The sequence below is a fragment of the Pituophis catenifer genome, unplaced genomic scaffold (assembly GCF_029215685.1).
Source record: "Pituophis catenifer annectens isolate HBS135680 unplaced genomic scaffold, rPitCat1.0.hap2 SCAF_8, whole genome shotgun sequence".
NCBI lineage: Eukaryota > Metazoa > Chordata > Lepidosauria > Squamata > Colubridae > Pituophis > Pituophis catenifer.
The window spans coordinates 70618703-70646086 of NW_027256888.1; the positions used below are offsets into that span (position 1 = coordinate 70618703).

General features: G+C 40.9%; 1 protein-coding gene across 1 annotated transcript in view; it reads right to left on the bottom strand.

Moving 5' to 3' along the window:
* PTPN13 (protein tyrosine phosphatase non-receptor type 13) overlaps positions 1–27384 on the bottom strand; it is a 134273-nt gene that overhangs the window by 15895 nt on the left and 90994 nt on the right. Inside the window, exons 25-36 of the mRNA XM_070948109.1 lie at positions 26987–27072; positions 25389–25551; positions 23602–23816; positions 15675–15773; positions 12458–12810; positions 11557–11731; positions 8221–8379; positions 6873–7044; positions 5946–6156; positions 3669–3739; positions 3297–3352; positions 665–791 (exon numbers count right to left, since the gene is read on the bottom strand). Coding sequence (XP_070804210.1) covers positions 665–791; positions 3297–3352; positions 3669–3739; positions 5946–6156; positions 6873–7044; positions 8221–8379; positions 11557–11731; positions 12458–12810; positions 15675–15773; positions 23602–23816; positions 25389–25551; positions 26987–27072 — 1887 coding nt within the window. The remainder of the gene's footprint in view (positions 1–664; positions 792–3296; positions 3353–3668; positions 3740–5945; positions 6157–6872; positions 7045–8220; positions 8380–11556; positions 11732–12457; positions 12811–15674; positions 15774–23601; positions 23817–25388; positions 25552–26986; positions 27073–27384) is intronic.

Below are 27384 nucleotides of genomic sequence, written 5' to 3' on the forward strand. Positions count from 1 at the left end.
TGGGCACGTGAGCCATTGCCCCAGTTCAGGTCCGTCATGCAGGCGCACGTGCCTCCCACTGGCCAGCTGGTTACTAGGTCTCTGCCGTGCATGTGGGGGGGCCGTCTGTGCATATGTGGGGGTGGGGTGCGTGCATGGGGCTGCGCACACATGCATGGGGCACACATGGGGGGCATGCGCGCATGAGCGGGAAGGTGGGGCGCGTGCGGGGGGCACACGTACATTGCATTTGGGGGGGGTCGGGCGCCCACACATTTGCGCATTTTGGGCACACAGTGATGCATATGATTAAAAATTTATAGTGACAACATACACTAATATAGGATGACTCCTTCAAAAACAGTATCATTCTCATAATGTTGTTTATTTATTATATTTTTATCTTGCCTTTGTAAGTAACTCAAAGTGGGGAACATATATAATATTCATTCCTCTTCTTTTTCCCTACAAGAACCATCTTGTGGGGTGAGTTGTCTGAGAGAGAGAGTGACTGGCCCATAGTCACTTAAGCTTTTGTGCATAAGGCAGGACTGGAACTCACAGTCTCCTGGTTTCTAGGTCAGCATCTTAACCATTATACCAAACAGATTGTCTAATTTGGGGTGCTATTCCAGAAAACTCCTAAGACTTAGAAAAATAGACTATCTTACCCCAGTGTCATTACCTTTGTTGTTGTTATAGTTGGGAAAATCTGAGGCCTGAAAAATGGTATCACTTGGAGGCATTTCTTTAGAGATGAGATCCTGGGTTAGGCTTTTCAGCTGAAGGCTGCTATTTGTTTCACCATTAATCTAAGAACAACCAAGACAAATTAAGCTTTTTTAAACCGAAGAACTCCTTGTGATATAGGATTAACTGCTTAGACTATGAGAAGGATTCAGAAGATCCATTAGCTTACTTTCAAAAAATCTCAATTAAATCCTAAGAACTACCAGAGTTCTTTGAAAGCCTGTAAATGCAGAACCTCTTTAAAGCAGTTGTGTCTCTTTTCAGAGTCCCATGTGAGACTGAGATAAGACATGGCATGACCTGAGCATTAAATGGGTGCCTTAATACCTGAAAATTGGGTCAGTGTATCCAAACCGCTTAGAGAGGGCTGTAAAACACTGTGAAGCGGTATATAAGTCAAGCAGGGGTCAGCAACCTGTGGCTCCGGAGCAGCATGTGGCTCTTTGGGCTCTCTGCTGTGGCTCCCTGTCAGGTGATCCCACCATTGGCTGGCCCCACCCCTCGCTCTCCCCTCCCAGACACTCCTCTCCTGGCCTGAGAAGGTAAGGGCGACGGCGGGGGATGGAGAAGCAGCCAGGGCAGAGACAGAGAGATACAGAGAGAGGGGGAGGGGGGGGAGAGAGGGAGGGAGGGAGAGGAGAGAGAGATATGTCAAAAGGATTTTATGGTTCCCGGTGGTTTTTAACAACTGGTTCTCTGCCCTAATGATCGGCTGGGTAGGCGTGGCTGGGGTGTGTGTCATGTGACTGGTGGAAGTGAGTGACATTGAGTTGGCCACGCCCATCCAGGTTTTGTGGCTCCTGGTGTTTTCTTTTCTGTGGGAAACGGGTCCAAATGGCTCTTTGAGTATTTAAGGTTCAGACCCCCTGGGTTAGGTGCTGTTGCTATTTATCCATCCATTTTCCTACCTTTTCTAACATTCTACCAAGGTGCACATTTATCTTTCACTACTTATTTGACAACTATCGTTTTACTTTCTATATGCGTTATGCATTATGTAACATCTTTCACCCTCATTTTGCAATGTTCTTTTATATGAGATTTTTCACATCCAATCATTCTTTTCATGCCTTCCATTGATATAATTACACATACATCTGTGGCACTTTACAACATAACTCTTTGCATTGTGTTCCAAGAAGCTTCCACACCCTTTTATGTCTGTTTTCCATTTATTTATTCCAGTCATTATCCTCTTTTGTATACAGGAGTCATACTTTCTCTTCCTACGATTTTTCCCCCTTCACATTTTTTCTCTATTTCTTTGTAGATTTATGTCTATTTTTTTTCCTAAGATCTATTCTTGTAATTTCCAAAAATTGATTTATCCACGCACCAAGCCTCTTATCCCATTGTATCCACCAATCATTCCTTCTATCTTTCATTATAAACACCCAGAGCAGTTATGGTTTTTGATTCATTCCACTGCCATTTGTATGAACTAATAAACTTATGATTAAACCACGTATCTTAAAATGATATATTTTTTAAGCAGATGCTATCTGGGACCATTCTCATTTGTAGCTCAATTACTTTTTTGTACTTTGTTGTCTTGTTCTCACTCACTCATTTGTATCACATAATAATATATATTTCTGGATCACATTAAATCAGAGCGTGGCACACTTTTCTTCCCAAACTTATTATCAGCATACACTAGAGTATAACATGCAATAACTACCAAAGGATAGATTTCTATTTTCATGTACATTTACAAAAAAACCTAGATGACACCAATTCATAGTCTTTTCATTCATGGTTAAATCTACATTTCTTTGTTTGAATTCAATTCCAACCCAAAAGATCATTCAGTTTATTATATCTATACTTCCTTCAGATATATGCACATCCTTTCTCTTAATTTCACAGGTGAACAACATATACAGGCAGTCCTTGACTTACAACAATTCGTTTAGTGAGCGTTTGAAGTTACAATGGCACTGAAAAAAGTGACTTATGACCATTTTTCACACTTCCAGCCATTGTAGCATCCCTATGATCACATGATCAAAATTTAGACACTTGGTAACTGACTCATATTTATGATGGCTGCAGTGTCCCAGGGTTATGTGACAACTTTTGCAACCTTCTGATTAGCAAAGTCAATGGGAAACCAGATTTACTTAACAACTGTGTTACTAACTTAATAACTGCAGTGATTTGCTTAATAAACGTGGCAAGGAAAGTCATAAAATGGGACAAAATTCACTTAACAAATGTCTCACTTAGCAACAGGAATCTTGGGCTCGATTGTAGTTGAAAGTCAAGGATTATCTGTATTTCCTTCTGACTGACTGTAGTAATTAAATATTTCTCTTTTTTTCTAGTTAATTATACCCAGTCATTCTTTACTCACGATAAAAAGCAATAAACAGGCTAACTATAAATGAATGAATGAGCTCTATAATACAGAGCTTCCTAAATGTGTCTCCTTATTTTACTTTTAAGGGTGTTCAGTGTATTTCTTTCAGGTGTTTTTGACTGTAATTTTATAATCTTATAATTCATCATTGTGCTTCATGTTTTATAAGTGCAAATTATACAAAATAATGTTCTTGATTACTTACTTTGCAATTATCAGGTCCCTTTTCTGTTTTGCTACAAAGTTCTCCCTGAAAATAGCCTTTAAAAAAAAGGAAGGCAGAGGAGAAAACAAGATTGATTTATTATTATTTTTTTAATTTTATAGTAACAGATAAAGCTATCTGGGCATGAAAATTATATTATTTCCTTCAGGTATCAAATAAACATTATCAAATATTTGAAATACGTCTGCTCCCTAACCCCAAACTCTCATTTAGATCAAACTTATGGAGTAATTATTTATATTGGGCAAAGGAGTTCTATTAAACTCAGTGTGACATTCTTTTGAAAATCATTCATATCCTTAGGATATTATTTTGCAGAGAGGGTCAACGTGTTCAAAATTATGCCCTTACCATTCTGTTTGATGGACTTCAGACCAACGAATTCATGTTCTTTAGCTTTTGGGAATACTGGGTGGCCATCTCTGAAATCAGAGAAAAAAAGCTTTACATTCAGCTTTTGCCTAGAATACAAATGGATTTTACCCCCCTAAATATATTTAAGACTGGTGATGTTTCACCAACTTTTCATAAGAGACCGGTCCTATCAGAAGTAACCTAGTATCATGGAATGCCTAACAGGTTTTGGGCACACAAGAAGTTACGAAAGGAAATAGGGCCATTAGAGAAGAGATTCAGGAACAGGGAAACATGAGAAAGAGATTCTGAGTAACTCTGCCTTAAATATACATGGTATTAACTGTTTGGGACAATTACATTGGTAGGCTTTCAAGATTCAGCTTCATTAAGTTTTTAAGAAGATGCTGGATAACCATTTGTCTGAAGTGGTGTAGGGTTTCCTGCCTAAACAGGGGGTTGGACTAGAAGACCTCCAAAGTCCCTTCCAACTCTGTTATTGTATCCTACCCTACTAGCAGTAAAAATCTTTCAAGAAATCCAAATGATTGTTATTTCTTAACCTTCCCAGCCTCGTAAAGTTTTACCTAATAATTTCCAAGTCTCAAGGTTAAACCATCAGAGGCTTAAATTTTTTTTTTTCCAGGAGTAGTTCCGCATTGAATTTTATCTATTTCATATTTAAAATGTCATTAATTACTAGAAATATAATGTAAGCACCATTGATTTCCATGGACAGACATTGATCAGAAGGACAAGGACCCAAATAATTTTTTTAATAGTGAGTAAATTGCATCTTGTCTTGGATGGAAGATATATGAATTGTGTTCTATTATTTAGCGTAATAAATAATGCCAGCGGAGTATGGATTGATGAATAAATCATGGCTAAGCAAACTTTAGCTGATATACTTTGGCCACCAAATGAGAAGAGAAGACTCATTGCAAAAGACCCTGATGTTAGGGAATGTTGAAGGCAAAAGAAGAAGGGGACAGCAGAAGATGAGATAGTTAGATAGTGCCATCAACACAGTGAACGTGACTCAAAGGTGGTTTTTCAAAAGGCAGCTGGGCTATTTTTATTTCTTTTTTTTGAAGGAGGAGAAAGACATTTCGCTTCTCATCCAAGAAGCTTCTTCAGTTCAGTCAGCTTCTTGGTTGAGAAGCAAAATGCCTTCCTCAAGATATCTACAGATCCCTCACATCCTGGACATAAACTGTTTCAACTTCTTCCCTCAAGATGGCGCTATAGGGCTTTGCATGCCAAAACAACTAGACACAAGGACAGTTCCCCCATGCTATCACTCTGCTAAACAACTAATTCCCATAACACTGTCAAACTACCCAATAGGGCTGTATTACTATTAGCCTTCTCATTTTTCCTATTACCAATTTTCTTATCTTCTTATGACTGTTCCTTTGTTGCTTGTATCTTACGATTTATATTGTTTTATTTAGTATCCTAGTACGATTTGTTGATTGCTTATTTAGTATCCTATGACGATCACTGAATGTTGTATCTTATGATTTATGATGAATGTATTTTTATGATGGTTATGATCATGATTTATCACTTGTTGCTTGTGTGTACGCTGAAAGCTTATGCCCAGGAGACAAATTCCTTGTGTGGCCAATAAAGAATTCTATTCTATTCTATTTTGAAAAAATACACCTTTGAGACAACTGTGACCTGGACGACTGAGAATCTCCAGAGGCATTTAGCAGTGAACATGACTTTGGCCAGTGGAGGATAGGAGGGCCTGGAGTGCTGTGGTCCATGGGGTCACCAGGAGTCAGACATGACTTAGCAAATGAACAACAAATAAACTTCACTTAGTATGATCAGATCACATTCTAGAACAGTGATGGCTAACCTTTTCCGGACCGAGGGCCCAAAGCGTGAACTCGCACCCGAACCTCCAAAATACAATGTGCGTGCGGCTCCCACACATGTACCCCGCCCCCACGCATGCGGGCCCTGCATGCGCCCAGTGCATGCGTATCCCCTGCATGCGCCCCACCCCCTGAGCATGCTGCCACCCAACACATGCCCCGCCCCCTGTGCATGTGTGGCAAAGACCCAAAGACAAGCTGGCCGGCGGGAGGCGTGCGCGCATGCACAGCGGAGCTGAACTGGGGCGACGGCTTGCGTGCCATCAGAGAGGGCGCTGCGTGCCACTTCTGGCACACGTTCCATAGGTTCGCCATCACGATTCTAGAATAAAGGTAAGACTGAATCAGACCAATTGCACAGGTAGGCCTTCCAGGGAAATACCTTGTTGCTTTCAGGATCACATTCGGAAGAGCTATTTCCAATGCCCTCTTGGCTTCTTTCAAGGTCATTCCCTGACTGCTGATCCCATTAATATAATGGATGATATCCAGAATATGAAGTGTTCCCTCCATGGCTGCGGCAGATTTGGGACTGATATCACTAACATATAATACTTGATAAAGACTATCATGACCACCAGCAAGGGAAATACCTGGAAGAAAGGGAGAAAAACACAGTTGCAAAGGTAGAACTTTAAAGGCAACAAAAGGGGAGCATGATGAAATGTGGGATTACCTCGGGGGTGAAATGCTCCCAGTTCGGACCGGATTGCCCGATCTGGTAGCGATGGTGGCAGGTAGTTTGGAGAACCGGTAGCAAAAATCCCTGCGTGCCCCCCCCGCCTATGCCCAGCTGAGCCGCGCAATCATCAGAGGCTTTTTTTTTTTTACTTTTAAAAGCATTTTTTCTACAACTTCTTTGGCCGAAAAAAATGCTTTCAGGTTATAAAAGGTTGTAAAAAAAATGCTTTTAAAAGGCTCTGATGATCCCAGCTGAGTTGCCTGATCATCAGAGATTTTTAAAAGCATTTTTTTTACAACCTCTTCGGCTGGAGGTTGTAGAAAAAATGCTTTTAGAAGAAAAAAAAAAGCCTCTGATGATCAGGCAACTCAGCTGGGATCGTCAGAGACTTTTAAAAGCATTTTTTAAACAACCTCTTTGGCCGAAGAGATTGTAGAAAAAATGCTTTTAAAAGTGTGTGTGTGTGTGTGTGTGTGTGTGTGTGTGTGTGTGTGTGTGTGTATATATATATATATATATATATATATAAATATAAAGTTGGCCATACCCACCCAGTCACATTACCCCCCACCAAGCCACGCCCACAGAACCAGTAGTAACAAATTTTACATTTCATCACTGGATTACCTAATTCTTCTTCAGAGCAGGTAAGGCTAATGTCAGGCAATAGATGAGGAAATATAGGGATCTTAGGTTGTTCCAGAACACGTCCAAGCACCAGCATGACCATCTTTGGAGCAGCTCGGAGAAAACTGACTGCATCTGTGTGGCTCATGTTAGTAACATCTATCTCATTAACCTGCAGATGTGAATGTCAGAGAAAGAGAAAGAGAGAGAAAAAGAGAGAGAGAGAGAGAGAGAGAGAGAGAGAGAGAGGGAGAGAGAGAGGTGAGATGATGTGGGTCTTATACCCATTATTGATTCAAATAAGTCAATAGATATTTGTAAACTATAAAAATGATCGTTAACTAATAAAAGAAGAAAGAAAACACAAATGAAGAATGAAGAAAAAAAAAACAATTGAAACTATGAAACATTCATCAAATAATCCACAGTATTAAAAATACTTGTCGTGTCTTATAAAACAAGGTTATAGTCAGATAGAGAACCAGTTTGGTGTAGAAGTTATAGCACAGGCTAGAAACTTTTGTTTGGGACGTGGTGGCTCAGTGGCTAAGACACTGAGCTTGTCGATCGAAAGGTCGGCAGTTCAGCGGTTCGAATCCCTAGTGCCACATAACGGGGTGAGCTCCCGTTACTTGTCCCAGCTTCTGCCAACCTAGCAGTTTGAAAGCATGTAAAAAATGCAAGTAGAAAAATAGGGACCACCTTTGGAGGGAAGGTAACAGCGTTCCGTGCACCTTTGGCATTTAGTCATGCCGGCCACATGACCATGGAGACGTCTTTGAACAGCTCTGTCTCTTCGGCTTTGAAATGGAGATGAGCACTGCCCCCTAGAGTCAGGAACGACTAGCACATATGTGTGAGGGGAACCTTTACCTGGTAAATTACCTCATTATACTGGGAGATAATGAGTTCTACTTCCACCTGAGGCACAAAGCCAGCTTGGTGACCTTGGGCCAGACACTTTCCTCTAAGCCCCAAGAAGGAGGCAATGGCAAAACCACTTCTGAAAAACTGCCAAAAAACCCAGCAGGAACCTGTCCAGGCAGTCTCCGAGAATCAGGTATGATTGAATGGAAGGGGAAAACAAGTCAGGTTGATAGGATACTAGCTTAATAAACAATAATAATCACCACTAGTTAAAGCCATTGCAAAGAACCATTCCAACAGTTCTCAAACAGATAATCTGCACTTAAGAAAAATGCTATCAAACAACAATTTTGAGTTGGTGATGTCCAAATTATTTGCATAATATAAAGAGTTCTGGTAGCAGCTCAGGGACCTCTGTTCCCTTCAAATCCTTTTCTCTTGTACAGCCTTTATATGTTTTAGATTTGAAAATGTTCCTCACTTTGATTAGACGATCTCCAGGTCGCAACCGCCCATCGCTTTTGGCAGGATCTTGTACTACGTCATGGATATAACAGCCGGTATTATCACTGCCTTTTGTCACCGTGAAGCCAAGGCTACCTTTCTCGGATTTAGTTAGAACTACATGGAGTTCCACTTCCTAAGGAACAAGAGACTTTTATTATATACCAGAGTGAAAAGCATGATGGCGCTGTACACATCTAGCATCTAATGCGCATCTGGCAGGAAAACATAAAAGAGGAGATAATACAGCTTCTGCACAGGTGGCTTACATAAAACCTGTATATGGATGTAGGAAAAAACAGCTTATGCCTAGTTATTTTCTTCCAGACTTTAAAAAAATATAACACAGAAAAGATACATAAGATGGGAAGTTCAGATCCAAAAATGTTTCTGCTGTTAGCTAAAACATTCTACGTGGAGATTCTAATTCTGACCATAATAGAAAATGTAGGTGCAGGTAGAGTCAAAAACATCATTGATTTAATAAATCTCCCTCCCCAAAGTTTCTCTTAGTTGCATAGTAGTTTCTTCCTTCTGTTTTTGCAATAGAGCTGGATGGCGAACCTATGGCACACGTGCCAGAGCTGGGATGCTGCACCCTCTCTGATGGCACGCGAGCCATTGCCCCAGTTCAGCTCCGTCGTGCATGCGCATCCCACCAGCCAGCTGGTCTTCGGGTCTCTGCCACGCATGCGTGGGGTTCGTGGGGGGGGCCCACACACGCATGTGAGAAATGCATGCAGGGCACCTGCGTGCGCATGCGTGTGTGGGCGCCGCATGTGTAGGGGGTGGAGCGTGTGCAGGGGCTCCCGCACGCACACTGCATTTTGGGGGTTCGGGTGTGCTTTGGGCACTCAGTCCGGAAAAGGTTAGCCATCACTGCAATAGAGTAAAGAGTAATTTAACATATACAAAAAACAAACTCCTTCCATTCAGTATCTATGGAGATTCTCAGTCATTCAGGTCACGGTTGTCCCAAAGGTGCTTTTTCAAAAGGCAACTGGACTTTAATTTTTCCTTCAAGACGTTTCTTCTCATCCAAGAAACTTCTTTATTTCTTCTTCCATTTAGTAGTATATCAATAGCAAGAAAAGAAATTCCTATTGTTCTCTTCCTCCAGTAAATAAAAATAAAACATGGGAAAATCAGTGATGGGTGTCCTACATTGCATTGGGTCTTCTATGTTGATTTTGATTTTCCACGTCAATGTTAACTTGAAGGTCCTACCATGTCCTTCAAGTTACTTCTGAGAGACATTCTACAGAATCTGCTGCTTCAGCATCATCTCAGTCTATGATGATCCCCTCCAGGCATCTCTCAACCCACAAAGAACAAGTTTTTAAGATTAAAACTGAAGGCATGCTTCACTTGTACTGTCAAAACAATTATGTTTTCAGGGTTCTTGTGATACTTCTTGAAGATGTTCAGTCCTCAATAACTTAAAGTGAATTTTATAGGCCTGATGTTGTATCTACATCAGAAGATCTGATAAGCCAGCATAATAAATAGCAGTGATTCAGTAGGCAATTATCTTTCTGGATGGGTATCTTGATCCCACAAGAAACATTTGTAGCTTAACCTATTACTTGTGAACTGACAGCCTTCATGCAACACAATATTTATTTTTAAGAAGAGACTTTATATCTTGCCATCTTTTCAAAAACTCAAGTCAGTGAAGAGAATTTCTCTTTCGTGCACTATATCCACCCAACAATTGGATCAAATAATTTTGCATGAACTAAGGAGTGATGCATAATTCAATATTATGCAATGAACTTCAAGTAGGAGGTGGGAATTTCAGATGGGCTTCCCCTGTCCTAGTCTACTCCTTAAATCACGCTGGCTTTTAGCTTAACTTTAACAGCACCTTCACATAATTTTGTCTCTCTGACAGAACACATTTTATTCATTTCTTTTTCCCCCCACCTTCTAATATTTACTATTATTGTTTTGTTTCTGATATCCTATCTTTCTTCTTCTTCTTTTCCTTGTGTTTTTGTATACACTTAGAGCCTTCCATCTTCATACTGCACCATACTGCAGTAACTTTCTGCAAGGAGGGGAAAACCAGCGCAAAGCATATTTATTTGTAAGTATGCAAATCAGGATGTTGGGGTACTTTCCCAGGGACCAATTCATCAATGTGATTGGAGATATCAAGCTTCAATTTTCTGCTTGAAAAAATAGATTCTCTTCAAATGAAAAAGATCTACACTGACATTTGTGAGGATTAAACGTGAATGAAACTTTATGTTTCCATCTTCATCAGTTTAGCTTCTGACCATTCACTCCATTCCCATTTCTATTCATTCTGCCAAGTTTCTCTTTGACTTTTGTCCTCCATATAAAAGAGTTAATGTTCTTATAACAAAACTATAGAATTCTTTCCTCCCCTATTTCAAATTAACACTGGCAAAAAGAGAGCTCATTAGGGCATATCCCACTCATAGTCAAACCAGGTTGATCTTAGAAGCAAAGCAAAGTTGGTATGGTATATAAGTTGAATTAATAAATAAATAAACTGGATGGAAGTGTTGTGGCCCACCAGTGGCCAGCGGAACTGGCAGCAGATTCAGACAGTGAGGAGGTTGGGGAGGCACATGGGCCAGTCCTGGAGTCTGGGGAAGGCTCTAATGAGGGCTCTGCATCGAAGGCAAAGAGGGGGCCAGGGCCATATGCCAGTTATCAGCTGCCTTCGGAGACAGACATCAGTGAGGCAGACAAACAACTGGAGCCTGTTCCCAGTGTGCGCATGCGCAGAGTTGCCAGATGAAGGGAACAGCTAAAGAACAAGGGTCGACTTGGGAGTAAAGCCACAGGTGGACGATGAATGGCCCCTCCTAGAGGGAATAAAAGAGGAGCGAAAGGAGAATGGAGTTTGCAGGAGACAATTAGTTCGCTTAATTCATGACTCTCCAAGACTCCTTTCCAAGTTTTGAAGATATCAGCCTGGCAGCTCCCCAAGCCAGATAAGGTCTGTGACTGGAAATTCACCATTGAAAGACTTTGCTGGATGTGAATGAGAAGAATAATTCACAGTAACTTAATAAAAAGGGGTTTTTGTTGGGACAAGGAGTCTGCTTTGTGGTTTGGGGAAGCCTAAGTCAGAACAGTAGAACCATCTGGGAACTCCATGGCTATTGGCCAGACCAGCGTTTCTCAATCTTGGCTACTTTAAGATATATGAACTTCAACTCCCAGAATTCCCTACTTAGCTTTTCAGCAGCAGCTAAGTAACCTGTATTTTGTTGAACTTCTGCAATTTACCCATACCCACAATCGACAATCAGAAGAAAAAAAAATAGGGAATTACTGGTTCATATTCATCTGCATGTTTTTCAAGCTGATTGAACAGAGGTGCCAATCTGCCTTGTGGAGATGCGAAGTCGGAGATAGAAGAGTTGAACTTTTCTTCTGTAAAATTAAGTGTGATGGTTCTTTGGTTTGCTATGGGTGACAATTCCATTAACAGAGGTGATGGAGGATTGCTACAAGACAAAAAAAAGGGAGGAAAAAAGATCATTTCCAAAGTCACTGACAGAGTGGATAGAGTTGCCAGCTCTATTGCAGAGGTACGGGAATTTGTTAATTGTATTAAATTTTTAGCTTTGAAATAGGGCTTTCAGGACACTTCATCCCAGTTAACCCACCCTGATTATCTCCATATGGAAGAAAGAAAGAGGGTGTAATTCTCGTCACGGAAGTGTGGCGAGGGCAGTTTTCCATTCTGTCTCTCATTATTTAGCCCAAAGACTTTTCTCTTAGCTCACTGCATTTGCATTAGGAGAAATGAACTGGAAGAAAAATGTATTTAGACAATGGCTAGGAACATTTTGCTAACAACAAACATGTCTGTTGCAAAAATTCAATCAAATTTCCCCTTTTAAATGGAAATTTTAAATCTGGTTTTAAATTATTGGGGTTTTAAATTTGTTCAGCCAAATTATTTAATTCGTTTTAATCTATTTTAAATTTTGTATTGATATGTTTTATTCTATGGCTGTTCACCGCCCTGAGTCCTTCGGGAGTAGGGCGGTATAAAAATTCAATAAAATAAAAAAATAAATAAATCCACTATTTTGATAAATGGATAAAGAAGACACATGAAACTTGACAGTTGCCTTCAGAAAGCCTAACAGGGCTCAGATTCACACAACTGAACAAATAAAACACAAGCAAGACCACACGCTATGAAGTCAACCAATGAAACATGCCTGTTCTCCATTTCTTGCTTCCTAGATGACTCATGAGGAGAGCAAAGCGCTGCGTGGATCGCTTCCTTTTGCTTGCTGGATGTCTCATAAGGACTAGGTGCTTCAGTTGCGTATTGGCTTGGGGTTTGATACAAAGCAGAATTCCACTTTGGGCTGGCTGGGTTTGTGACGATTTCCTCCCCGCCGCTCCCACTGCTGTCACTGTAGCTGTCTCTCCGAGAAGGGGACCGGATTTTCTTGCTCTGGTCAATGGCTTCGTTTTCATCAGAGCTTTCCTCTGGCTCTCCATTAGGGGGCGGCAGATTTTCTTTGCCCGCTTTGGGGAATATTTGTGGTGGGGAATGGATGGGGGTCTAGAATAAGCGTAAGAAAATAATTGTTTGACCAAATGACAAACCCCCCAAAAGGTACTTACGACCCAGATTCAAAGTTACGATGTTCACCCACTCCTGCGGTCAAGTAATCACAATTTGGGGGCTCAGCAACCAGCTCGCATTTATGGCCGTTTATAGTGTCACACAGTCACAAGATCACAATTTATAACATTTTTTTTTTTTTTGCTGGAAACTAGTGTTTGCAGACAATGGGTTTGCTTATAATTGTGGGTTCACTTAATGACCATAGGGATTCGCTTAATGGCCACAGCAAAAATTTATTGTAAAATCAGGAAAGCCATATTGCTAGATTTGTTCTGGCAATAATTGCCTGTGCCTAGTACAGTGATGGCTAACCTTTTTGCCATCTCGTGCAAAAAGTGGGCGGAGTGTGGAGGGGTCGCACGTGTGTGCCCACACCCTTAATTCTATGCGCCCCGCCTCCCCGTCCATGCGTGCACGACCCCCCCACACTCCCCCCGCTTTTGGCACGCAATGGCACTGTGGGCCCGGTAGGCCCATTTTTCACTCTCCCCAGGTTCCAGAGCCTTTCTAGGAGCCTGGGGAGGGTGAAAACGGCCTTCCCCACACCCCCAGAGGCCCTCCAGAGGCTGGAAACAGCATGTTTCCTGACTTCTGGTGGACCCAGAAGGCCCAAAAATCAGCTGGCCGGAGCTGAGCTCGCGTGCCCAATATGGCTCTGTGTGCCACCTGTGGCACGCGTGCCATAGGTTCACCATCACGGGCCTAGTAAGTGGGTACAGCCAGATTAAGCACAGAATGAATTTTAATATGGTGCAGAAACTGGTTTCCTGTTCCTTCCTGGAATTGTAATAATGTAAATCAGCGGCCCCCAACCTTTTGGGCACCAGGGACCGGTTCCACGAAGAGAGGTTTTGCCATGGACCGGCAGGGGCATGGTTTTGCATGCTGCCTGCATCCCATGGATGGAGCTTGGCTTGTTTGCATGGACCGGTTTCTGGCATGTCACGAACCGGTGCCTGTCCACAGACTGGGGGCTGGGAACCCCAAATGTAAATTGACTGTCATGAGTTGCAACTGTAATTCCAGGCTCAATGACAGTTATTAAGTCAAGGGCTGTTTGTAAAACCGAGAGGTCTCTTGTTAAAAAGTTATACCAAAAGATCTCAAAAAGGTGTGTACCAAAACAGGACTTTGGGTTGCCACAAAACATTGAAACATATATATCCCCTTTAATGACGTGGACAGGATTCTGGGTAGATTGAACGCGACCACATGTTTGTTGGACCCGTGTCCCTCCTGGTTAGTGCTGGCTTCCCGGGAGGTGACGCGAGGCTGGCTCCAGGGGATTATAAATGCTTCGTTGGGTGAGGGTGTCTTTCCCGCCGCCCTGAAAGAGGCGGTGGTAAGGCCTCTCCTTTTTCATCAGGTTCGCCTGATTCGCCAGTTACGTCCCTTTCTAGATCGGGACTCGTTACGCACAGTCACTCATGCCCTCGTCACCTCTCGTCTGGACTATTGTAATGCTCTCTACATGGGGCTCCCCTTGAGGTGCACCCGGAGGCTCCAACTGGCGCAGAGTGCGGCCGCGCGGGTGGTTATGGGAGCAACATGGAGCTCCCATGTAACACCTCTCCTGCGCGAGCTGCACTGGCTCCCGGTGGTCTTCCGGGTGCGCTTCAGCTTTTTCTGGTTACCACCTTTAAAGCGCTCCATGGCTTAGGACCTGGTTATTTACGGGACCGCCTACTACCACCAACAGCCTCCCACCGACCAGTACGCTCCCACAGAGAGGGGCTCCTCCAGGTGCCGTCGGCCAAACAATGTCGGCTGTCGGCCCCTAGGGGGAGAGCCTTCTCTGTGGGGGCACCGACGATCTGGAATGAGCTCCCCCCAGAGATACGGAGGATTCCGGATCTGCGCACCTTCCGCCGCGAGTTGAAGACGCTTTTATTTCATCAAGCGGGCCTCGCCTAAATCTTCTCCCTTTTAAGCGTAAATTTTAAATTTTTAATGTATTTTAAAATTATGGGTATTTTAAATTATGGGTATTAATTCAGCCAAATTTATTTAATTCATTTTATTTGATTTTAAATTTTGTATATCTATGTGTTTTATTTCATGGCTGTGCACCGCCCTGAGTCCTTCGGGAGTAGGGCGGTATAGAAATTCAATAAATAAAAATAAAATAATAAAATAAATGCATACACAGCTATTTTAAAACTGCAGTACACATAAACATTTGCTACACAAGATTTTTAAAAAATTACAGTACAGATAAAAGCCACGTACAATTCCCAAAAATCTGAAATTTTGTGAAGTCCTAAGCTATAGCTTGTTTACCTTATGACTAAACCCATCACTGAAGGTAACCTCCTATAGAGCGTGAGATACCTCTTTTCTCTGATATCGTATTAGCTAAAATATACTTTTGGGAATGGGCATGATGGCTCAGCGGTTAAAGACGCTGAGTTTGTCAGCTGGAAAGCTGACACTCTGGGTTCAAGACCCAAGCATCGCATGGCTGGGTAAGCTCCCATTCTTGCCTCAGCTCCTGCCCATTTAGCAGTTCAAAAGCATGCAAATGCGAGTAGATAAATAGGTATCACTCCAGTGGGAACAGGTTCTGAGAGCCTTGGCATATTAGTCATGCTAGCCACATGATTACGGAAGTAACTTTGGACAATGTTGGCTTTCTCTGCTAAGAAACGGAGATGACCACTGCCCCCTAGAGTTGAACACGACTGGACAGGGGAAACTTTTACCTTTATACTTTCGGGGTGAGCATGCAAACGTTAAATCTTTGGAAATCGTTATGACCCTGTTTTCAGAAAAAGCCAAGTATACTTCTTAATTCTTACCAATAATGTAGGATCAATCTCTGGTAATATTCCAGGAAGCGGTCTGCAGAGGAGAAGGGTGACTTCAGGAGATGTTCCCCTGAGAGCTGAGATGACTTCCTAAAGGGCAAAACATTATTCATAAGCTACATTTGGCACCAGCCTGCAATGAATAGGGTAACATTTAAAGAAGGGATGCAGAATCTTTTTGGGGCTGAAGGCCACACTTGAACTTTGAGTGAACCATACATACATCAAAGACTGATTTCAAGACACGGTACAAGGTCCGTAATAGTGACGAGTATCTGTAGCTCAGGTGTAGGATGAGGGTGAAGGTTCATTCTCCAACCTGGTGGTTTCCGAATATTTTGTTACCCAGACGGTTCTTGTGTTTATAAGGGCTTCGTGTGGTCACCTCCCAATGATCCTCACCTCCCCATCACAAGACTCCCACTGATGATTCACACCTAACCTTTATTTCCCCCCATGTTTTATTTGTTTTATTTATGTAACTTTCAATTTTCATCGAACAGTGTGTGTTCTGGATACAGTTATGTTTAAATAGTCATATTACACATCTTTGTTGTGATAATTCATCTCCATCATATTAATAATATAATAACATAATAATATAATAACATTAATACTTAACACTTAACATCATCTTCTTTAACAACTCTCCGCTTTACCATTTCCTCTTTTTATATCTCCTCCTTTCTAACTTCTGTTTCTGTTATCTAGCCATTGAATATGTCCCATATCAAAAAATATTCAGTTTCTTCTTTATCCTTAATAATAAGCGTTAATCTGTCCATTTGTGCACATTTTAATATTTTTTTAATTACATTTCCCTCAGACGGGGTCTCATCATTTTTCCATTGTTGTGCAAATGCAATTCTAGTTGCAGTTAGTATATTGTGGGAATGCAGTGGCCATAGTACATGTATAGACCAGTTTAACTGGTTGGACACTTGTATGGAGCTTAGCATTGAAATAATCAAACTATGAAAAGCGGGTTCATATGGATACTCTCTGAAGGGCCCTATTCATTCTCTCTTTGTTTTTAACATAGGACGTGCCTGCAAAAGTAAAGATATCTCCTTGTATAAACATCCTGGGATACAAAGTAAAGATATCTCCTTGTATAAACATCCTGGGATACAAAGTAAAAATATCTCTTATCTCTTTGTAAACACATTCCTCTAGAATCAGATAACAGAGATGGGCCTCTCGCCTGGTAGTATCTGATACCAAGCAGCCAGAGTTAGGTTTTGCTTTGTATCTTTACCATTGTTTCCCTATCTCTTGTGTGTAATATGAGATGTGTGGCCATAATAACGCCTTCTGATGACGCTGTATCTGGATAACTAATAAAAGAGATTGTAGCTCTTTGTTTGCTGCTCTCTCATCCCGAGAAAACACTTGTCCTGTGTTTTTTCTAAACTGGAAACTCACATGAGAAGCCCACCAGAATGAAATCAACATCTGGTGACCCCGACGTGATTCATGGATCGAGCACGTCTCTTGGCACCCTCATACTCATTCGGCTGGAAGAGCCTCTGCAAACCAGGGCCGGTCGTCTGCGAACGAAGCACCCTCCCATAAATCGTGAGTATGGGGGCAGAATTCTCTAGTTCTCCCAGGTTACGTACCTCCACAAACTTAGAGAATTGGCCAAGTCCTCAATTATTGTTTTAAAAAGATAACGGGAAAGTCCTGCCCATGAAAAGAATTTGATCTACCTTCTAAAATACTTTTGGCAATAAAAGGGCTCTTTAAAAGTGAATCTGTGGAAGCAGATGGGAACATGCCTCCACAAACCTCCCCAGCCCTGAAAAATTTTTTGCACTCTGGAGATTAGTTATAGAGTGTTTTATGATACATTAAAAAATAAATAAATAAAAGCCTTCAGGACACTGTTAATAGTTCCTTTTCAGACTTTGTTGAGAGATTGCTCTCACGTTAAATCACCCACACAGACGCACGGCATGAAATTAAACATCAGCTCATTCTGAAGGAGTCAGTTACACCCCCACTAAGCAGAATTTAAAGAAACAGTTAGACAAAAAAAGGGGGATGGATAGAATAAATTGCTGAAATGCTTTCAGTGTGTCTGCCGGCTGCAATTTTGCAAGCTTCTTCTGAATGTGCTTAACAAGCCTTCAGAAAAATGCTTGTTTCTGGCAAGCGTCAACAAGCCTTCTCTAACATAAAGAAAGCTAAAAAACAACACCACTTAAAAGCTATTGTTGGGCTGGAAAAAAATCTTAATTTGGCAGATATGATTAAAGTGTGTCAGGATCATCGTATAGATGACATTTTAATTGGAGCACAAAAAATACAACCTAATTGGCTTTTTGAAAATACAAAATGATTTATGTGTAAATGAATTGCACATTGCCCCAGAAAAAATACAGCTGTACGCTTCTTATCTGTATAGGGCATAAACTATGTGCAATCTCTTTCTGCTCCGGCTTTTAAAGTTACCCAAAGTAAAATTTGCAACAATTACTGGGTACAATTAATTGGGACTGCTCATATTTCTCTTTACCTATGCATTTACTTAGTCCATTATTTGAGTTATTGACTAAAAGAAAAAAGCCAGGAGATTTAATTCTGTTTTAGAACAGCAAAAGGTACATTGCTTTATTTGTCTTATTACCATCTAAAAATGTTTTACCCTTTATTTAAGCTATTGCTGAAATTATAACCTTGGGACGTAATCCAGACTGTCGAAGAAATGGAACTGATCTAATAAATATTATTCTTTCTATCTCAAAATCTGACTTTTACTTTTGTCTTCGGAATGATTCATCTCTTCAGTGTGCTCTAACTGACTATGTGAACTGTATTTCATATCATTTGCCTAAAGATCCTAGGTTTACTTGCTTAATGATTTTCTCCAGAGGAGCCACTGCTTACAAGGACATCTGGAAAGAATCTTACACTAATTGTCTGCGACTATCTTAGCTTTCACACTTTTTCTCAACAAGATTTTAATTTGATCTCTGACTTTCAGTACGTTTCTCAGGCTGAAAAAATAAATAAATAAATTGTTTATTGTTCTTCCCACCCGGGGTTTAGCAGGAAATAAAATCAGAGCCTGTCCAAATGAGAAGACTCAGATAATTTGAACTAATCAACTTGAAGTGATTTCTGTTAAAAATATTTTGTTGATGTGCATCTATAATGATAGTGTGTGGAATTGATATGCTTGGCTGGCCAGCAAAAATTAACTGGGTTTGAACTTGAAACTGTGGAAAACCGGGCAATGGTTATGGGCCCATATCACCTTTTGTGATTATGACTGTTGCCTGAATTTTTTCACTGTTTTGGGAATAAACTAGTTCATTGAAATAATTTGAATGACTGATTCGCATGAAGGATGTATTATACAAAAGGTCTGATTGCAGTACAGATGTGAATGGGTGTGTATTGGATTGCATGAAATGTAATTTTGTGTATAAGCACTTTTTTTTCTTTTCTCTCCCTGCCCTCCGAGGAGAAGGGAGGCTTGGTCTGTTTTAAAAAATTTTTTTCCTTTCCCTCACCCCCTCCTTTTTTTCCTGGGAGATGAGAGGCACGAAAAAGGGGGGCTACGGTTTCTTTGTACTTTTAACCATTTTTTTTTTTCTCTCAGAGAACGAGCCAGAGAAAGGCGGGGGTGAAGGGTGATATCTGATACCTGCCTTTGCAGAGCACTGAACGGCTCAGAATGCAATTTTGATTTTTTTCCTTCTGAACATTTTTGACATTTTAAATACTTTCATACCCAATTCTATTTCAGAGCATTGACTCAAAATACTCCTTATTGTTTTTATGTCTACGTGCATTTTGCATACTTAACAGATGGCATGTTTGTTCTTTGTTTGTCTGTTGTTTGTTTATTTGTTTGTTTGTTTGGAATTATCACAGAGATGAGTTAGAAGTTACAATATGTAGAAAGAGAGATAAAATATATAGGACATTTAATTAATGACAGAAGATAACACCTGAAGAGTTGAGGAAATTTTTAGGACTGATTGGATATTGTAGGCTGTGAATAGATAATTGTGCTATTTTGAATAAAGACTGGTATGCAAAGAACCCAGTGTTACAGGGAATGTAAGAGAGAGTTAGTGAAGGAAAGCAGAAAGTTGACTTTTGGAAGTATGCTTGTCTACAAGGAGATTTAGAAGGACGATCAGATATTGGTACAGAGAAGGAGTTGAATTGTTTAAGAGAAAGTTGGTTTGCACAGACGGGCTGGCTTGGAAGTCAGAATGGCAGTGAGAGAAGGACTTGAATGTTTAGTGTTATAAGGAGATTTGTTTATTGGAAGGTTATAGATATTGTGGGTAGCGGAGACAGAGATTGGAAGAGGGAAATGACAAAGCTGCAACTGCGCTCATGGTTATATCTTCCATCACACCATGGGACAGTCATGCCTATTTTCATCAAAATAAAAAGCATTGGCGAAACAATTTGGTCTCACGGCAGCTGAAGCAACTGCCATCATACAACAATGTCCTACCTATAGTCAACAAGCTCATTCTATCCCTATGGGTGTAACCCTAGAGGACTAAAAGCTTGTGAAAATTGGCAAATAGATGTAACTCAGTACCTTTCCTTTGCCCCATGGAAATATCTGCATGTTTCCTTGGATACTTATTCAGGATTTATTATTGGCATTCCCAAAAAAGGGGAGAAGCAACCAAACATGTAATAAATCATTGTATTCGGACTTCTGCATCGATGGGACGCCCAATTGAACTTAAAACTGACAATGGATCTGCTACACCAGTACTGCCTTTGCAGACTTTTGTAACAAGTGGTCCATCACACACAAATTTGGCTTATAAAATTGAAAGAGGAAAAATGCCTTGGCCTCCCAGCCATGCAAAACAAACTCAATCTTTGTTTATATACTTTGAACTTCCTTAACTTGACTGGACAGCCTCCCACATCGGCTGCGACCCGTCATTTTTCTGCTTATCCATCAGCTGCCCTAAAACCGAAGGTATATTTCCGCCAACTACCTGATCCTGCATGGAGAGGGCCCGCTGACCTTATTACTTGGGGCCATGGATATGCTGCTGTCCAGGACAATGATCGCATCATTTGGATTCCCAAAAGACACGTAAGACCATTTCATTTACAACAAAAAGAAGGAGAAACCCCTGGTGCTGAGATTTAAGAGAAAAAAAACATCTTGCTGAGTCCTCCCGGCAACAGACTCTTAACGCAAGGTGGTGACCATCAGCTTTGCAGAACTACACCGGAAGTTGGTCCCCTGCGCACAGCAAATATTCATCAGGAGGAAACTACCTTCATATTGTACATATACATTTTAACACTTTCTTATACATATTAATATTAGTAGAATTGTTTTTCTAATTTTGCTAGTAATTTTGTTTCACACGTATAAGTGACTATGATTTGTTTATGGCCTTGGACATTGTTAGCTTTAGGACTCTCAAGTGACCATGTAAGAACGCTCCTGCCACAAACGCATTGTCTATGCACAAGGTCCTTACTTTCTACCTAAGTCTACTCCAACACCTAAGGTTCCCATATTGACATTTCCAGCTGAGGGGGGAATGAATAAAGACAATGAGCCTCTATAACAATTACATAGAGGAGACTATATATCATGGATTCTGGAATTAAGTCACGATCTTGCATCTATTGCCCCTACATCTCATGATCCTTCATGTCAGCAGCCTCTACATTCAATCATGATGGGACAGTAATAAAAGACATTCAAATAGCTGCTAATCGGACAAACTCCACTACTCCTATTTCCTAAACCACACCCACCACTGACACTGGGTGGCTCATTAAAAACTCAGATATCCAGAGGCATCTTGCCCAATCTTGGGTGGCAATGAACTATTGGGATCTTCATTTATTAAATAACTGGACAGTATATATGTTCAACGAGACTATCAAGGTGCTGAAGCTGATGAATAAAGAACTGGCTGAAATCAGAGAGGTAGTCCTACAAAACCGATATGCCTTAGCTAAAGGAGGCGATTGTGCCCTTATACATTCACGTTGTTGTACCTATGTATCTGATTATCAGTATAACATCACTCACACCATAGAACATATGGAAAACTTGATCAAAAAACAATCCCATATCATCCAATGGATCTGGTGCCATTGACACCTGGACTGCTCTTTGGTCATGGCTCCCGGATGGTTCTTGGTTAAAATCAATTATGCCAACTATTGTATCTATAATTGTACTGCTTGTTTTGCTTTGTTGCTGTATCCTATGTCTCCCCTCCCTTCTGCAAATATGCAAAGGTTTTATTCCCTCCAATAGGAAGGACGTCCTGATAAGTGAAACCAAAGCCCTTCTGGAACTGGAGGAACAAATCAGGTGTGGTCAGAGAAGGTGCTCGGGACTTACAAGATAGGGCTTCCAAGATAACTCATAGGTTACAAACTCCTGACATGTGGTTTTCTTGGGTGTCTGGATTCGGATGGATTTAGCTGAAATACACCTCATAAACATGATGGCCTACCTCGCTTGACATCTCCTGGCCACTTTTCCACTAACTTTATTCACCATAATAAAAGGATGGGTGAGCTAAAAACATTTGCAGAAACCAGATGGATGAAGAACATATTGTCTACTGTACTCATGATTATTGCTTTGCTTATTTCTGTATGTTGTAGTATTCAATGTATTACTGCTTTGTTTACTATGATGATAGACATGTTTCCCAGGCATAAAGAGAACATCATAATAACAACACAGCTGAACCCTGTTGCAAAAAACAAAAACAGAGGAAATGTGGGAATGCAGTGGCCATAGTACATGTATAGACCAGTTTAACTGGTTGGACACTTGTATGGAGCTTAGCATTGAAATAATCAAACTATGAAAAGCGGGTTCATATGGATACTCTCTGAAGGGCCCTATTCATTCTCTCTTTGTTTTTAACATAGGACGTGCCTGCAAAAGTAAAGATATCTCCTTGTATAAACATCCTGGGATACAAAGTAAAGATATCTCCTTGTATAAACATCCTGGGATACAAAGTAAAAATATCTCTTATCTCTTTGTAAACACATTCCTCTAGAATCAGATAACAGAGATGGGCCTCTCGCCTGGTAGTATCTGATACCAAGCAGCCAGAGTTAGGTTTTGCTTTGTATCTTTACCATTGTTTCCCTATCTCTTGTGTGTAATATGAGATGTGTGGCCATAATAACGCCTTCTGATGACGCTGTATCTGGATAACTAATAAAAGAGATTGTAGCTCTTTGTTTGCTGCTCTCTCATCCCGAGAAAACACTTGTCCTGTGTTTTTTCTAAACTGGAAACTCACATGAGAAGCCCACCAGAATGAAATCAACAGTATATCAAGTATGTAGTCTTTTGATTCACACCTAACCTGATTCATCCCAAGACCTATCCCAAGACCCTCACTTGACACACCCACATCTGATCAATCACAAGACCTACTGACCACACGAAGTCCTTATAGAATACCGACATCCCCTAAACCAGGGGTCGTCAACCTTAAACACTCAAAGAGCCATTTGGACCTGTTTCTCAAAGAAAAGAAAAGTCCGGAAGCCACAAAACCCTTCCCGTGCCTGACTATTTCTTGAGCGGCCACAGAACTAATATATGTAGTTGAATTAAACATTCTGTTTTCTTCTGAAACTTTTCTTTTCTTGGATTTATCCATGGTTGGCCTACTGGGAGTTGAAAAGCTTAATAAATCACGTGCAGGCGGTTGTCGCACATTGGCGGTTGTGACGTATATTTTGAGTGACAGGGAGCCGCAGCAGAGGGGTGAAAGAGCCACATGCGGCTCCAGAGCCATAGATTGCTGACCCCTGCCCTAAACTCTGCTGAAGATGTGACCTAGCCTGATAATGAAATGTTTGGAAATCAACCCACAAGCTCAGAGAACGAACCTTCGCCCTCAGGGTAGAAGGCACTAACCTGCTGAGATAATCCTTTTAGAGAAGAACCGTTGACTTTTAGGATGACATCTCCGACCTCAATCTGCCCACTCTCTGCAGCTGGTTGTCCCGGAAAGAGCTTTTTCACCCTGACTATACTGGAACCTGGCTGCTCTGGGGAGACGCTATCTTCACGGCAGAAACTGAAGCCCAGGCCAGAACTGTTTTTCACAAGTTTCACTTCAAATGCATTGTCTGAAAAGGAAATGAACCACGTTACTGCACATCTGAAGATGCTGACAGTTCAATCTGTACACACTCATCCTATGTCTTGAATCTTGTATAGCTAAAGTTATCTGTAATAATCAGAAAGCTGAACAATGTTTGGTATGTAACCTAGGATGTTGCAGTTGCTGCAACAGTATGAAAACAGGACATTAAAAAAAAACATTTCATATAAAAACGTGGAGAATGAGATCCATCTGAAAATAATATCCTAATATTATCTTAATATTAGGATTCCAGGATAAATAAAAAATGCAGGAGCTAAGAAATAGTTTATAGATGTGCAGTGAAAAATAGATTATGATTTAATCTATTGTTGCTTGAAGCATTGTTTATTTTGTTTTTAGGCCATTCTTTCTCCCAGTGGAGCAGGCTTGAGCAGCACCATTCCAATAAAAGCAATAATGTTTAAAACAATGAATGCAAACATCTATTTATTTATTTAACCAAGTTCAATTTGAAGACCGCAGGCCGGCAATAGAACAGACAATCTGGTTCTGCAATAGTGATGTAGAGTGTAAATATGAATCACGAAGGAAGGCCAATATTCGCGTCCCAGAATAATGTTGCAGGATCCAACATTGGATCCTGCAAAAATGAAACATGATGAGTATTACAAAGGCAGGCAGAGCACACTTTTTGTGGTTAAGCAAGACAGAACGAGAAGCAAAAAGGTACACATTTCATAGAAAAATAAAAGGGGAAGAGGAATTGATAAGCCAAGCATTATTTTTCTGAAATGCAGACAAATCGAATAAAGGTAGTTCTATGTCACTTGTACAGCTTTTCTGATCTTATTGTCTGATCTTCTAAAACTAAGGATCGGATGCATACCTAGTCTAATACTACCAGTTTAACAGAGTTGGAAGGGACCTTATAGGTCATCTAGTCCAACCCCCCGCTCAAGCAGGAGACCCTACACCATTTCTGACAGTCCAATCTTTTCTTGAAAGTCTCAAGCGATGAAACTCCCACAACTTCCGAAGGCAACTTCTGTTCCACTGGTTGATTGTTCTCACTGTCAGAAAGTTCCTCCTCATTTCTAGGTTGAATCTCTCCTTGGTCAGTTTCCATCCATTATTCCTTGTCTGGCCTTCAGGTGCTTTGGAAAACAGCTTGATCCCCTCCTCTCTGTGGTAGCTCCTCAAGTATTGGAAGACAGCTATCATGTCTCCCCTGGTCCTTCTCTTCACTAGACTAGCCAGGCCCAGTTCCTGCTTTAGCCTCTAGTCCCCTAATCATCCTAGTTGCTCTTCTCTGCACTTTTTCTAGAGTCTCAACATCTTTTTTATAGTGTGGTGACCAAAACTGGATGCAGTACTCTAGGTCTTACAACAACAACAACAACAACAACGATTAAATAAATCCTTATTTGCTTTTGTAGCTTTTATTCAATAAGCTGCAAATAGTGTTTGTACAACAGCCTAAGTCAGAAGGAAACAAACCACATTATGGCTTATATTAGACTGTTATGGCTCCAACCAAACCTTGTTTCTTATCTTTCCTTTTTAAGGCTTCAGTTGTATTTGGACAGAATCTCACCATCAGTGACAAAGTTGTATTCTCTGGCACTTGACGTCTTCTTCACGGGTTTCTCCAAGAGTGCACTATGACCGGGTTTGTTTGTAGGTGTGCACTGTGATGTTGTGGGAGGATGGACTCTGGCTACTGGAAGTTGGCCCTTTTCTAGTATTAGATGGACCTCCTGCAAAGGGAGCCACAATTAGGTGGGGATTTAATAATCAGACAGCACTTAGCTGTGATGGCCAGCCTACAGAATTAATGGAAGATGGATACGTAGTGAGGACATTTGAGATTCTCTCCATTTGTGCCATAATTCCAAACAACAGGAAAACTTCTCATTGTCATAAGAGGTAAAAAGTAGGGGTGAAATGCTCCCAGTTCAGACTGGATCGCCCGATCTGGTAGCGAAGGCGGCAGGTGGTTCAGAGAACCGGTAGCAAAAATCCCTGCCCCCCCCCACATGCCCAGCTGAGCCGTGCGATCATCAGAGGCTTTTCTTTTTTACTTTTAAAAGCATTTTTACTACAACCTCTTCGGCCGAAAAAATGCTTTTAAAAGTAAAAAAGAAAAGCCTCTGATGATCGTGCGGCTCAGCTCTGATCGTCAGAGGCTTTTAAAAGCATTTTTTTCTGCAACCTTTTCGGCCGAAGAGGTTGTAGGAAAAAAAATGCCTTTAAAAGCCTCTGGCGATCCCAGCTGAGTTGCCTGATTATTAGAGGCTTCTAAAAGCATTTTTTTTCTGCAACCTCTTCAGTTGAAGAGGTTGTAGAAAAAATGCTTTTAAAAGTAAAAAAAAAAAAAAAGTTGGCCACGCCCACTCAGTCACATTACCTCCCCCCCACCAAGCCACGCCCACAGAACCAATAGTAACAAATTTTACATTTCACCACTGGTAAAAAGTGTTGAAGGGTTTCACAGGATTTGTTTAACTCTCATTACAGGTAATCCTCAATTTACAATCATTTGCTTAGCAACTGTTTGAAGTTACAACAGCCCTGAAAAAAAGTGACTTATGACTGGTCCTCGCACCAATGACCATGGTAGCCTCTCCATGGTCACATGATCAAAATTTGGGTGGCTGGCATGTATTTACAATAGTTGCAGTTTTCGGGGATCATGTGATCTCCATTGTCAACACTTCTCACCAACTTCCAACAAGCAAAGTTAATGGGGGGAAGCTAGATTTGTTTAATGACCATATGATTCACTTAACAACCGGGGCAAAATGGTTGTAAATTCAGGTGCAACTCACTTAACAACCACCTGACTTAGCCATGGAAATTCTGCTCCCAATTGTGGTCATAAATCAAAGACTGCCTGTATACAGTTCTGGAGAGGACTACCTAAAAACACCAAAGTTAAACAAGCCTTCAGTCTGATTCAATTGATTCACTCTTTGAATCAAACTGGTAAATCAGTGGCAGTCTCTGAATTATCAGCCAGGCTTTTGTGCTCATACACAGATATATTTTTAAATAGAATTGCCATTTCAAGGGGAACAACTAGAGTAAGCGCTGCTGATATGACTGAGAATAAGTTTCAATATGGTTTCTTGTTCCTTTCTGGGATTATAATAACGTAAAGTGCTCAAAGTAGAGATGACTGTCACTTCCTACCTGGCCAGTGTTTCTCATGACTTCCACAGCCTGTTTATGTGTTGCTCCTTCCAATGTGATCCCATTAACAGAAAGCACTCGGTCACCTAACAGCCAACAAGAGATATTTATAACAATAAAGAGAAGCAGATAGGTCTGCCACAGTCTTTTATCTGATTCAATAGCCATTAATTTGAGCAAGACAAATTACAGATCAAGTGTATTTCTGAACCCTTGTAACCAAAGCTGGACTGCAAACATCAAAATCACCACTAGAGAGCAGCAAAGATAGGCAGAAAACAGAAAACCTCACTGCTTTGCTGTCATCTAGTGTTCGACCAGGTATATGCAGGCCAAATTTGGTAGCCGTACTTACAAGCAGATATGATTATGATAATCTTAATTGATTCCAAGAATGT